At 45.6% G+C, this 14,264-nt stretch overlaps 1 protein-coding gene across 1 annotated transcript; it reads left to right on the top strand.

The window, feature by feature from the left end:
- Positions 1-589: 589 nt before the first annotated feature.
- On the top strand, positions 590-13,239 carry SHCBP1 (SHC binding and spindle associated 1; the record flags this gene model as incomplete). The annotated part of the gene is made up of 13 exons (XM_082290174.1): positions 590-692; positions 1,270-1,458; positions 2,062-2,177; positions 2,830-3,038; positions 3,831-3,923; positions 4,660-4,893; positions 5,000-5,165; positions 6,442-6,562; positions 10,275-10,406; positions 11,273-11,391; positions 12,115-12,201; positions 12,542-12,683; positions 12,920-13,239. 13 exons carry the CDS (start codon positions 590-592, stop codon positions 13,237-13,239), a joined length of 2,031 nt encoding a protein of 676 aa, XP_082146300.1.
- Between the last annotated feature and the right edge of the window lie 1,025 nt (positions 13,240-14,264).

Below are 14,264 nucleotides of genomic sequence, written 5' to 3'. Positions count from 1 at the left end.
GTCGTGGGCTGGGGTCTTAGTTCGTTTATTTGGTGTTGATTTTTGGTGTTTTTTTTTTTTTTATTGTTTGTCTTGTTTGTTTTTTTTGAGGGTGCTGATTATTGGGTGCTTTTACATTTTTTGCGGCTTGTCTGCTCCTTCTCTCCGGGCGCTGTGCATCCACTCTGGGCAGGGATGGCAGCATCCCCGGCCGCCGGGCTGTGTGTGGAACGCCCGTCCCCGCCGGCAGGGCCGCCCCTTGCCTGCCAGGACCGCACCAGTCCGTGGGCTCGGTTGGCCCTGATGGGGAAGGCTCCGGCCGCTCTGCGCTGTTCCCGCCCTGCCGCAGAGCGAGCCCCGCCAAGCACGGCACAGCAGCGGCTGCCGAGGAACCCGCGCTCCAACGGCCGCCGCTGCCGCCAGCCAATCAGGGCGGGGCGCTGTCTGCCGCCAGCCAATCAGGGCGGGGCGCTGTCTGCCGCCAGCCAATAAGGACGGGGCGCTGTCTGCCGCCAGCCAATGAGGGCGCGGCGCTGGTGGCCGGCAGCTCCCCAGGCGTGCGCCGGCGCGGCCGTTGGCGGCCCGGGCGGTTTGAAGCCGAGCAGGCGGAATGGCGGAGCCGCGGCCGCCGGGACCGCAGGGGGATGGCCGGGACTCGCCGGCTGCCGCTGCCGGCGCCGGCCCGCGGGACCGCGCCGAGCAAGCCGAGAGAGGTATGGGCTGCGTGTGCCCGCGGGCGGGGAGGGCGCGGGGAGCCGGGAGGGCCGCGGACAGCCTGCGCCCTGCGCTCGGGCGGTGCCCGAGGGATGCAGCTGGATGGTGTGGAGGCGAGGGGCGGCCAGGTCAGGCTGTGCTGTCCGGCCTGCTCCGGCTGGGGTTCGGATCCACCACGGGCCGCCCCCTGGGCAGGGTAATGCCTGCTTGGCTGAACGTCCCTCGTACCCGGCCGGCCCCGCAGCCGCCCCCCGGCTCGGGGCGTGGGCACCGGCCTGGAAACGAGGGAGCGCACGTAGGGATGGCTCTGGAAATCAACACTAAAATGTGGTGGGGTTTCTTTCCTTTTAATCGTAAAGTTCTGGTATGTTTGTCAGTGCCTACTACGGGCGCTGAAATGGGCGTCGAGGAATGTGTATGGGTTTGAAACGCTTCAAGAAGGATAATTTTAAGACGTGCCGTAGAAAGCAGGTTCGTGATAGGCCTTGGGCTGAACAGGAGTTCTCTGGGAATAGACCAGTGTGTGGCTGAACTGACAGCTCGTGGGGTTTGCTTTACTCCCGCTCCTCTTCCCAGATCTGCACCGGGAAGATGCTGAGAGTGATTCGAGTGCTGACTCCTGGAGTGACTATGGCAGTCGTGACAAACCAGGGACTACTTTAGGAAGGACTGTGCCAGACGGGAACGTGCTTTTTCCAGATATTTTTCACACCGATCATCTTTTGTTTTACGAGCGATTCAGAGCTTACCAGGATTACATCTTGGGTAAGTAATTTTTTCATAGGCAAATACGGTGGTGTCAGTTTTCTTGTAGTGACTTTAAACGATCTAGTTTAAATGGAGTCACTTGTATATTAAGGTGCGAGATGCCTTTAATAATGGGGGCTGGAAAATATACAGTGTCCTGTCATCACTTATGCTGTAACCTCAGCTGCTCTAGCTGGTGGACCAGGAGGCAGTAATTTTAATATAAGTAAATAAAACCTGAGTGATGGAAAGGCAGAGGTGTTAATAGTGGATTCTGTGCCTTCTTTTACCTGGTCTTCCTAGAATTTTTTTGTGTATTGTAAACCTGTTTAAGATAAGGCATAGGTTATGTGCTTAATACGATTGGCACTGAAACCTTCAGTGACTGGAAGGTTGAGTCCTGGATGTCTTTCAGAGGAGCACAAACCAGATGCTCTCCAGCTCTCTCAATACTAAGAAAACTAGCAAAAATGCTTATGGTTATCACGAGCAAAACGAAATGAAGTCCAACATGACAGGTGGTAGAGGAACATTTCAATTGTGTTGACTTTCATTTTCCAGTGATGTGGAGGACTTTTCATCTATTCCTTGCATAAATGTATGTCTTCAATTTCTTTTTAGCTGACTGCAAAGCTTCTGAGGTGAAGCAGTTCATAGCCGAATACCTGGGGAAGGTCCTTGAGCCCTCTGGCTGGCAGGCAATCTGGCGCACTGATGTGTTTGAGGTCCTTGTTGGGGTGAGTGGATCACTGCTGCTCAGGCATTTGTCTCCAGTTTACATAATTTACCTCTGCAACGGACTTTTCTAGGTCTCTCAATGTCCAGGTCATACATCCCTGTTGCAAACCTTGGATGTTCAAACTTGCAGTTTTATCACATGGTTGAGGAGGGAAGAACTCTGTAGCCTCTCAGCTCTTCTGTCCAGTTAGTGACAAAAATGGCTGTCACTGGCCCAGACTAACAAGAAACTTGGATTGTTTGTATCCTGTGGGCACTTTGAAAAATGAGCCTCAAAGGGGTCCCAAAGAGCTGTGAAGTATTGGTTTGTTTGAGTCTGAGGATACCGCTTTTGCCATTTTTTAAAACAGCAAAACAAAGCAAAAAAAAAAAGAAAAAAGAGAGCAACTTACTGGCCTTGCTATGAGCATTATGAGGGATTTGAATGAAGTTTTGGATATGGGAAAGGCTCTTTAGCGTTGTGGATGTGAGAAGCTTAACTCTGGGTCATCATTCAGCTGTCGAGATGGCCTTGGCTGTACTGTGCCATTTATGTTGGTTTGTGTGGGTCAGTTGGGACCCAGAATGGCCCTGACTGAGGCACATCATGTTCCCCTCCCTCAGCTGGATCTGCAGTTCTGAGGGAATCTGCAGAGCTGTTTGTTCCCACAGGTGGTTGGTGTGAATTTCTTGGCTCTGAAGGCAGTTGTGCAGCTCAGTGAGCCGTTCCTGTGCGAGTCCCAGGATGGCAGCTTTACCCTGGAATGCATGCAGGAGCTCCTGGAGCTGAAGGAACATCAGATCCTGCTGCAGGAGCTGTGGGTTGTGTATGATGAGTCAGGAGAGTTTGACCAGACAGCACTAGCCATAGAGCATGTCAGGTAGGACAATTACGCCCTGCTAGTACCCCGTGCGTCCTGTCCTGAATTCTTGGGCCATGCTGGCAGCTCCACAAGCCAAGTTTTCCAAAGTAAATCTGATGACTGGTACTCTGAGGAGACTGCTTTCCCTCTCTTTTTCACCCCAGAGTGACTGTGTCACTTGCAGACTAGTACACTATTCTTTCTCTTTAATAACATTTTGGTGGATTTTTAATTTTTTTGGTCCTGTTCTTCTTTCTGCATTTTGCCTCCTCCCCTAAATTTGCTCTTTATTCTTTAGGTGTCTCTTTACAGATTCTGTATATTTTTTCTTCTTTTTCATCTGTCTCTTTTCCGTCTTCCTTTCTTTCAGGCACTACATGCTGTTTGAAATCTCTATACAAAATTGGCTGTTAGGAGTGGACAAAAAAGCTAAAATAGGAGGAATGACCTACATTGTCAGAAAGAAAGCTTAGCTGAAGGGCGATTGGCCAAAACCAAACAACCAAAAAACCTCAGAATATGAAGAGTGTCAGTCTTGCTTTTCAAATCCAGCTTTTAGCTGTTCACTCCCTTTTGAGGAAGTAGGAAATTATTATGAATTTTAAACTTAGACACAAAGTAAAACTCTTTCTTTATGCAGGTAAGCAACAGGAGAGGTGACTTCTGTGTGTACTGAGCAGCTTAGGGGACAGTAGCATGAATTTAGAGAAAGGTGATGCTTTGAGGTGAATTCTCACATTGGTTACATTGGTGTTTCCAGTGCTCTTGACTCTGCTCTCCTCTGTATGATTTCACACTTGGCTTCCAAAGGTTCTTCTACCGGTGCATCTGGAGGACGTGGGACGAGGAGGAGGAGGATGAGTTTGATTACTTCGTTCGATGTGTTGAGCCTCGACTGAGACTGTGAGTGCAACACCTTTGCTGTTCTTAGGGCAGAACCACTGGAATGTGCCATGTGGGAATAGTGACTCAAAATTAGGTGTAAAAAACCCCTGTTGACTCATAAACCAAAGCAAGTTTGTTGTAACAGCATTCACTGTCAGCTGGTCAAAATTTTGTATGGAAAGAGAGCACAACTGAGGCTGCCACTTGATTTCTGAGCCCTCAGTTTTTACCTGTAGTCTTAGGCATTCCATCAGATGGTGCCCTAAATCCAGCAATAGTCACCCTCACACTGGTACAAGTTGTAATCCTAATAAAGGCTGGCATAGGATACTCCATTCCTTACCTCTGGGCATAAAATAAAAACCAGAATGGAGCTGAATGTAAACAAAAACTTGTAAATCGGTCATTCTGCAGGAAGAATGTGTGTGAATCTTTCCTAGTTTTTCTAATAAAGGCTTAGATATTACCTTCTAAATTGTTACCGTTTTTTTATGGCTGTGCTTATGCCTTTATTTTGGAGTGAGTTTCTGATAGTTGTATACAATCTTTCAAGGCGGATGGGCAGCTATTTAGAAAGTAAAATGTCTGTTCTGATTTGCTGGTTTTGCTGCTTGCAAATAAAGTGGAACAGTGTTGATGCAGACTGCAGAGAACTTTGACTTAAGCACTGATGCAGAACTCCTCAGGTTCTCTCCAGTCTCATGTTTGGTCTTTGAGGATTGTGAATGTGCTGACCCCTTGCTCTGAATTGCAGGCACTATGATGTCCTGGAACACCGGGTGCCTTCTGGGCTGGTAGCTGATTATCAGAACTTGTTGGCTAAATGTGAAGAACTTTATGAGAAGTTTTTAAATGTGAGGAACAGCATATCAAGCAATGATTCGGACTCAGAAGCAGAGAATGTTTCCATGGTGGAAGGACTAAAATTGTATGACAAAGTGGAGCACTTAAAACAAAAGCTAAAACTAATTGAGAATCCTCTGCTGAGGTAATTGGTAGGTTTGTGCGGGGAGGAGGCTCCTAAGGGCAATCACATCACTTAGAGGAGGTGTTTACTGAAGGAAGAGCTGTTGGCTGTGTTGCTCTTGTTGCAGGTACGTGTTTGGTTACCAGAAGTATGGCAGCCTCCAGGCTAAAGGACTGAGACCAACGGGTGCCAAGGTCACTCATGTTGTGCCCTGGACCATGACAGCAAGTCTGCTTCATCTGTTGACAAGGGATAAACTTTGCCCAGAATCTTGTGAAGGCCTAGAAATACAGGTGCAGTGACAGGAATTGTCTGCTAATAGTTTTTCCTCTCAAGAAACGATGTGGAAGAATAAGTTAATTTACCATGTGCCAGATACTACATTTGCAACATACTACACTACAGTGGTGGGATTTTTTTGTCAGTTCAAAAAAAAAAAAGTCACTGTAATTTAAACAATAAGTGGTAAAACTGGATGATACAAATAATTTTTTTTATTCATTTGTGCCTATTGCGTACTCTATACAAGCAACTTACTTCCTGTGTGTAGGAAATGAGATGAACCTATAATAATTCTACAATGAAACATGGTAAGGTGTAATATTTGAATTTAGTTTTGAAATGCCCATGCCTCTTGATGCTGCTGATCATGATCTAGAGTTCGAAGTAAGAAATGTCATTTTCTTGCTTTGGTACTGTGTAGGAAATAATTTATTTTAGGAGCAGCTATGTTTAGTTTCAGTGAACTCAGACAAGACTTGCTACTTCAGCAGTTAAGAACAGGCTGAATTCCTTGCACCCAGATGAAATGGTTTGCTGTATTCTGATCATGTTCATGAATTACACTTTGCCAAGATGGAGCCATGGGGAAGGTCCTGGAATAACTTTTAGGCTATAAATCTGATTTTCTGACTTGGCAACTGAAAAAATCCCCTTACTATGTTTACCCTGGAATTTGCTGGGATGCAATAAAGGTGTAGTTTTTCTGTACTCTCTGTCATCCTTCAGTATAGAATTCCTCAGTAATGTTTGTGAAGGATATCAGCCTGCCCTCTTTATCAAGGAAAAGGACCATATGGACACTATTTACCACTGTGGTATCTGAACCATGTTTGGGGGGTGACTCGTACCATGAGCAAACACAGGAGTATTCAGACCAGCTCTGATCTACTTGCTGAATTGTTTGGTTTTTATTTTCTTTACCTTCTGTCACCCATTTCTTTGTGGTAAATTCATGGCAAATCACTTAGGCACAATTGAAGTGTTGGCTTCAGGCTGTAGTGAAGTTTGCTTTAGGGTGTATGTGTTACTTGATCTGTGTGTCCACAGTTTTCTCTTGGGGGAATGGGCATGACACAAACATCAAAGGCATGTGTTAAGGCTGGTTTTGTCCTCAGAGGGCTACAATTCTTGAATTCAAAGTAGAAATTTTGTATTATTGGTGCCATTAAAAGGGTTTCTTTTAAGCAAAAGCAGCAGCACTTAATTGAAAGCAAGCTCTAAGGGCATAAAAGCACCCATTTTTACAGCATTCTTTGGGATCTGATTGTACTTTTTTGTCTGTTGCAGTTTCACTGTGATCCACTGGCAGCTGTAAATGCCTGTTATGAAGGAGACAGAGTCATCATCTGTCCTGGTCATTATGTTGTCGATGGCGTCTTCTGCATTGCTGATTCCGTTGAGATAGAAGGTAGAAGGTTTGCTAGTCTAAAGGTCCTTAAACAAGTAAATGGAATGCCTTAAACTAGCTCTGTGTAAGGATTTACTCTCTGCAGAGTTTGCCAGGAGCATTTGCTTTTTTCTGCAAAGTATTCCTGTTTGTGCTGCAGAGCTGTGCCTAATGCAGGGTGGAGTGAGCTGTTTTGTTAGCCATAGTGCAGATAAACTGCAGATTTTGTTAATTGGTAGAAAATTCATAATTTCCTCCTCTTTGCATAAGTGGTGATTATGCAGGTAATAGACAGGATTCAACAGAAACCTAAGGGACTTAACTCGTTGTAATAGTGGAAACAGAGAAGTTATTCTGAGAGGCTTCTACTAACTTAAGAGTACTTGCGAAATGTCTTTGTGGTTCTTTGCATGTCTGAATGGGCCTCGGGCAGCCTCTGAGCCCCCCTGCTGCAACAGCCCCAGTGAGAGCATGAGGAAGGAGCCAGGAGGTGCTCTTAGGATGTAGTGATGGCACTTGGAGCATGTCAGTGATGGGGAGCAGGGCCTGCCAACCTGACTGCATTTGTGGGAGGCACGCAGGTGGAGGAGGAAGCTTTTGATTAACACATTTTTTCTGTAGAAACAGACACAACAGATGTGATTTTAGAATTTTTCTTGCAAAATATTTGTGTCTTAAATACTTCTGCTTTGCCTAGGATATGTTGCTGTCTCACCACTCTTGATTTCTCAGTGTATTCCTCTGCTTTAGGCAGGCGTACTCTGTTGCAGTGTTACAGTCTGTTTATCACTGGGGCTTCTGCAGCTGTTCATACACTTATTTAGTTGCATTTTTATCTTGTCAAAGCTTCTTAATGAGAAGAAGGCTGAGAGTTTAATTTCCTGATGTTCTGGACTTTATTTTTCTCGCTCTTCTTGTTTTATGAGTGTCATTTTCTTTCTTGCCCATCTCCTGTGTGTGTTTGATTTATAAAGATACACATTGTGATAACCAGTGCACCTGCAGGACAAGGGACCTCGATAAAGTGCTTTATTTATCTCAAGAATGACATTGTTCTAAAATGTGTGTGGTGCTATTTATTGCTTTTCTAGCTTTGAGGAAACTGAAATACAAATAGTGCAGTAGCACACATTAAAGGATGAGCTGCTCTATTTTAAGGAGCAAGGCACATAAATATGTATTTTTAGTACAAACCATGCTCTGAATAACAAGTACTTGTCAGGTATTTAATCTTCTTATATGGACTCCTGTTAGATAAGGTATTACAGCAGTAGGAGCAGCCAGGAACGTTTGAAGTAGGAGCATCAAGACAAACTTTGCTGGCACTAATCTGAGCAGCTGGCTGCTTTGGTGGCTTTTTTGGGATGAAGGGGTGACTCATGGAAGATATGTGACTTGCTTCATAGAGCTTTCATTTTTTCCCAGCCTCTGTGCAAGTCAGTACCAGGGCTGAAAGTATGAAGATTAGTAAGTCAGGGATAAATAAAAACTTTCAGGAACTAAATAAGGCTAAAGCAGTAGCTGTTGCATGAAGTCATGGTAAAGATAACTTCCATGCTGGACAAAAAGGTGTTGCAAAGGCACCTGAGAACTTCCCTTCTGCTTGTGCCATAGTTGTTCAAGCTGGCTGGGAGCCTGCAGCATCAGCCCTTCTCTGTCTGTGCTCCGTGTCAGTGGATGACAGTGGCCTTGGGCTGCCTGTGGAGCCCCTCAGCCTCAGGCAGGGGCACAGCCCTGCTGGGGAGTGAACACCCCTGGGCAGCAGGTGAACCTTCCTTTGTTCTAGGGCTGCTGCTTCAGAGGTGAAGTGTAAAGCAAGCTAAAGGCACAGTCAGAAAACTGCAGGCACTCTGTAGGACAATCATTCCTAAACTCCTGCTTTGGATAATAACCTTGTTCTGTAGTGGTGAGAAGTTAAGCTACATCTGACTTTTGCTGTCCTGTGGTGTTTTCCATGCTGGAACTGTCCCATGCCCCCTCCTTTCCAGGGGTGACCCTAAATCTACATAGCAGTGGGAAAAGGTTTCTGGGTAATACCATGTGTTGAAATATCAATCACTTAACTTTGCATGAAATTGCCTGTCTTTAAAACTTTCTGCCAACTCTTGTTCAAAGGTTGTTTGTTTGGGTTTTGGTTTTTGTGTCGCACTGACTGCTCGCTCCTCTGCTCGGCTACTCCCTGCGGTGTGTGACAGGAGTGGGGAGCAGCCAGAGGCTCTCGGCTTTAAAGCTGCTCCTCTGGAGTTCAGCTCTGCCCAGGGGAGCTGAAGCTCCAGGCACAGCAGCCCAGACGAGGGAGAGGATAAAAAGTAGTGAGGAGGCTTGCCACAGGAGGTAGTCCAACTCCATTGGAGGGTATCCGCAGAGGATAAGCCCGGATCAGAGCTGAACAGTTTATAAAGGGAGGCGTTACAACGGGGGTGGCTTGTCAGGGGACCAATAGGGATCTCTAAGGGAGGGATATGGACAGGGATTGACATTCACATAAACCAACAGTCTTGAGGGGTGGAGGGAAGGGGTCACATGCCCCAATGGGGCGTCGTGGTTCAGGGGATTTCCAAGAGGGGAGGTGTCTGAGGGGGCAGGATCTCGGGGGATTGACGGGGACCATATTTGGGTAATTAGGGGGGGGCTCTGGTGACAGGCACAGAACTTTAGGGAATAACGGGAGGGGTTTGGGTGATTGATGCGGAACAAGGGGAGGAGAACAGCAACATAGGGAACACCGGGGGAGCGGCTTGGGTCTGGGGCAAGCCAACTGGGAACAGAAGTGGGGAAGGTAGGGATGAACCATCGGGGTACAGAGAACATATGAAAATACAGTAAAAGTATCGCATCACCACAGGTTTTTGGTTTTTTTTTTTGTTTTTGTTTTTTTTTTTCTTTTTTTGTTTGTTTTTAACCTGCACGTGGCAGTATTTATTAATTTATGTACTTGGTTAAAAGCTGGCATTCTGCTTGGGCCCTTCTTATCTTGTGTGTGCTTTCAGAAAATGATAGGACTCATGCTGCTTTAATGGATGTTGCATTATTGCTTTCCTTATCATGATTCTTGTCAGTGACAAGCAATAAAAGCTTTACATGCTCATAAATTTTCCTGTAAGCGCTTAAATGCTGACGGCTGTGGATGGCTCAGTAAATCAATGTTGGCATGTGCTTGTGAAAGCTTCTTTTTAAACCGAATTAATTGGGGAGCCTGTGCAACACAGGAACGCTGAATTTCTCCCCAAATTCCAGGCAAATAGGGAAGTTGAGTGAGGCATACTAACAGTATCAAGCCCTTTCCACTTTTTTTTCTGGTGTTGTGATGTGGCTGCTGTTCCCCGCTGTGTTCTTTGGAAGCTTTGCATGTTCTAGTGAACTTCTGTCCTTGGAGAGCAGACTGGAGGTGCCTGTGTGTCCTCAGTTCCTGCATCCCCCCTGCTCTGTTGTAACTTTTGGGAGTGAGAACTTCGGCCTTGGCAAATGTGAGCTCAGTTACCCATTTGTTCAACTTCTCAAATAACCTTGCATTTTGTTGTGTGCCATTCAAGTAAGGTAACTTTTTGGAGTGCCCATACCTTGGCACAGAGGGGGTGTAATGTGTAGCCTGGCCACTTGGTGAAAATCCTATTCAAGGTGTTAAAACATCAAGCTTTAAACTTCTTTCATTAATTTAAGAGTCTGTTACGTACTGAACACCTCATTGTCACCAGATATTCTCCAAACTTGCATCTTTCACCTCTGCCCTTAGGCTATGGCCTGCCAGATGATGTCGTGATAGAAAAACAAGGTAAAGGAGACAACTTCTTTGACTGTACAGGAGCCAATATAAAGATCTCCAATTTGAAGTTAGTACAACATGATGCTGTGGAGGGGATTTTAAGTAAGTGTAAAAGCATCTTGACCTTTTTGTGACTCTTCTATAAATAGTGTTAGAATTAAAGCTGGGGACCCAGTGTTGCAGTTTGACAAAATATTGTAGAGGGGAGCCCTACAGGTATAAGTATCAAGTCTTCCCCCTCTTTTTTTTTTTAACTTGCTTATAATGTGGACATCAAAATAACTTCTGTTTGTACTTTCAAGCTATTGTGGCTCTTACACTTTTTTCTTATACTGGGATAAGATCTTTTGACTTGATCTGCTGTGTCTCTGAGTGCTGTGCAGCCTGTGTCAGGCTGAGTGGAAAAGGAAAAAATTCCTCTTTCCATAGAAAAGCCTCCATGGCAATATGCAGCTGCAGCTGACCTCAGCCAGTGCTCCACTGAGGAGCAGCACGTGCTGTAGGAGTCCTGTAGGACTTTGTTTCCAGCACCTTCAGACTGACACTCAACTAAGTCTAAATCGTATCCAATGAGTTTATTTGGCATGGCCTTGTCTTTGCAGAAGATGCTAATTAATATTTTGCCTCAACAGAAATTTGGGTTTTAAACATGTTAAAAAGTTTATTAACACTTGTATGCATGTATTTAATATCTTTTGAGTCCAGAAGTCTGTTAGGAATGTAATGAAAAGAATTACTGCTGTCATAAAAAAAAAGACAAACTTTAAGACAAATCTTCAACCAGTTTGTCCCTGCTTAGACCACAAAAACAGCATGAGTTCAAACCACACATGAACAAATCAGTGAATTGAATCTGAAGTGGATGAAATGAAAATAACACACTGCAAAGCTGCTCTAAGGCTGTGTGTTGGAGGCGTTTGTCTTTGCAGAACTGGTTCATCCAGCAATAACTGTTTCTGTGTATGTAGATGTCCATCACGGGAAAACCACACTGGAGAATTGTGTGTTACAGTGTGAAACCACAGGAATAACAGTGAGGACATCAGCTGAGCTACTGATGAAAAACTCAGATCTCTATGGGGCCAAGGTACACACTCATTCTTAACTTTGACTTATTGCCTAATTGAAAATAAAGGTTTCTCTTTCGAAATAGTGCAGTCAGTCACAGAGTGGCTTCTGTTGCTCTGGAGAGAACTTTACAAATTCATTTTGGATAGCTAGATGTTACTGAATCAAGAGTGGTCCCAGGGGTCTTGTAGCCTCTAGTAAAATGTGTCAGGCTGGTCTGTGTGTGATGATAGCAAAGTGATGCAGTAACAGGGGACATCTGTGAAATAATCATTGCTGCATTGCTGATTCATGTCCTGCAGTACTTTTAAAGTGATTTCCTGGTTTCTCTGCCCATAACTAGTTTTCTCATTTCCATTTGTTATGCAAGTGAAATGCCCTTTTTGGCACCTTTGATTTGTTACAGAGGGATGATAAACACAAAAATGGACTCTGATTTGGATATTTTGTAGAATGATGGGGCTTGAGGTATTGAGAGGGGTGACTGAAAAACAAGCAAGTAATTCAATGCTGTGCATCTACTCTTCAGCAGGCCTTCATGGACTGGTGCCAGTAATACTGGGGGGCCTCAGCCTTGAGTAATGCTGCTTGAGCTGCGTAGCAAAGCTGTGAAGCTGAGGGGTAACAGAGTTTTGCATTGTGCAAACTGGTAGATGAACATAAAGATCTGCCATGGAGTGGTCAAGTTCCATTGTAAATGTGCCTGAACTGTTTGTGAACTGCTACCAACTGTGTCTTGTAGGGTGCTGGTGTGGAAATCTATCCAGGAAGTGCGTGCACCCTGCTGCACAACGGGATCCACCACTGCAAGGAGGGAATACTGGTCAAGGTCAGTCCCAGCCACAAGGTACTGGTTTGCCAAAAGCTTATCACTGCATCCGTTAGTACCAGTAGGTTTGGGTTGGCTTAAAACCTGCTGTGCTGTGCTGGAACTTGTACACATCACACATGATGACAATGGGACTTGCTTGCTTTGGCCTGACCACCAAAGCAGTCACCTGGTTTTATTTCTTATTTGCCAGAAGGAGAAAATATCTTTTGCAATGCTGCTTGTGTAGGCAAATAATTGTGCTCTAGCCAATGCAGAGAACTGATTCTACCTAAAACTGGAAGGTTTTTGTATCCCTTTAGCTGGATGTGACATGTTGGATTTCTGTTTTGTTCTGTAGAACTTCTTAGATGAGGATTATGAGGCTCCCAAGATAACCATGGTTAATAATATGATCCATAATAATGAAGGATATGGTGTGGTCCTGGTTAGACCAGTGATGGCCTCTGAAATGAAGGATGCTTCAGCACAGGGAACTAAAGGTATTTTTCTTTTCCTTGAAGAAACTTGTAAAACTAGTAAGTCTAGTATACCCAGGTTTTTGGATTGCATAATTCATAACTTTTATTTGAAATTTGTGGCTGTCATGAAGTGCCCAACCAAAGAGTGAGTGGGATGAGGTGACAATGCTAAGATTGAAGAAAATTAATTCCAGGATTTCTTAATGATGTGGCTGTTTTGCATGACTCTTGGTGACATTGACTCTTTCCTGCCTTAGGGAATACACAACCTACCCAGGCAGGTGATGAGACAGCCTGTGCCGAGGGCTCCAGACAAGAGCAACCTGGATGTGTAACTGATGAGTTGGAGCTTTATAAACGAGCTGGGACTTCTGAACAAACTGAAAACAACTCTGAAATTGCAAATGTACTTGGGGCTACTTCTGCAAAGAAGTGCCAGATGCACAAGAAAAGACTGAGTGAGCTGGGCTTTACAGAAGCTGATGACAACTTAATGTCACAGAAAATGTTTGTCTCTGTTGAGGGCAATCAGTTCAAATGGAATGGGAAAGGAAGCTTTGGTATCTTTCTTTTCTGACTGTCCTGACTCCTGCTGGCATTGCAGTAGGATTTGTACAGTTACTGGTCAGATCACATGCCAGGAGTTGTGCTATGTTGTTACACTTTTATTTCCCAAGTGTAATCCTTATTAAAGGACTGGGGCTAAAAAGTCATTTGGTTCTTTTGTCTCATGTTTTCCAAACCTTAAATCTCCTGGGTGAGCTGCCTTTGTGATGCACACATAGCACTTCTTTCCCTTGCACTTCATTTTAAGCCTGGCTTGTCTCTTGATAATGTCTTGTTTTTAAAATCAGCTTTGTTACCAAATGGCAGAATGGGTCAGGTTGGAAGGGAACACAGTGGGTCATCTGGTCCCACCTCCCTGCTCAGGCAGGGCCATACCAGAGCTCATGGCACAGGATTGCATCCAGGCTACTGTGGAATGTCCCGTGAGGGACACTCCACACCCTCTCTGGACAGCCTGTTCAGTGCTCAATTACTGCACAGCAAAGAAATCCTCATGTTCAGGTGGAACTTCCTGGGCATCAGTTCCTGCCTATGGCCTCTTGTCCCACTGCTGGGCTCCACGGAGCAGAGCCTGGTCCCCGCTCTGACACCTCCCTTTGGACACTGACAGACAAGGATGAGGTCCCCTCTCAGTCATCTCTTCTCAAGGCTGAGCAAGCCCAGCTCCCTCAGCCTTTCCTCATCAGAGAGATGCTGCAGTCCCTTCAGTATCTTTGTCACCTTCTGCTGGCCCCGCTCCAGGAGTCCCGTGTCTTTCCTGCGCTGAGGATCTGAGAGCTGGACACAGCATTCCAGGTGATCCTCCCCAGGGCTGAGTAGAGGGGCAGGGTCACCTCCCTGACCTGCTCCAATGCTCTTCCTAAAGCCCCCCAGGATCCCATTGGCCTTGTGGTCACAAGGACACAGTGCTGGCTCATGGACAGCCTGGCTGTCACCAGGACCCCCAGGCCCTTCTCCTCAGAGCTGTTCCAGGTAGTGCAGGTGCTGGGGTTGTTCCTCCCAGGTGCAGGACCCTGCACTGCCTTCGAACTTAAG

This window comes from Coloeus monedula, assembly GCF_965178545.1.
Source record: "Coloeus monedula genome assembly, chromosome: 13".
NCBI classification, from domain to species: Eukaryota; Metazoa; Chordata; class Aves; order Passeriformes; family Corvidae; genus Coloeus; species Coloeus monedula.
The sequence above is the reverse complement of the archived record's forward strand: the minus strand, read 5'-3'. Positions and strand labels throughout refer to the sequence as shown.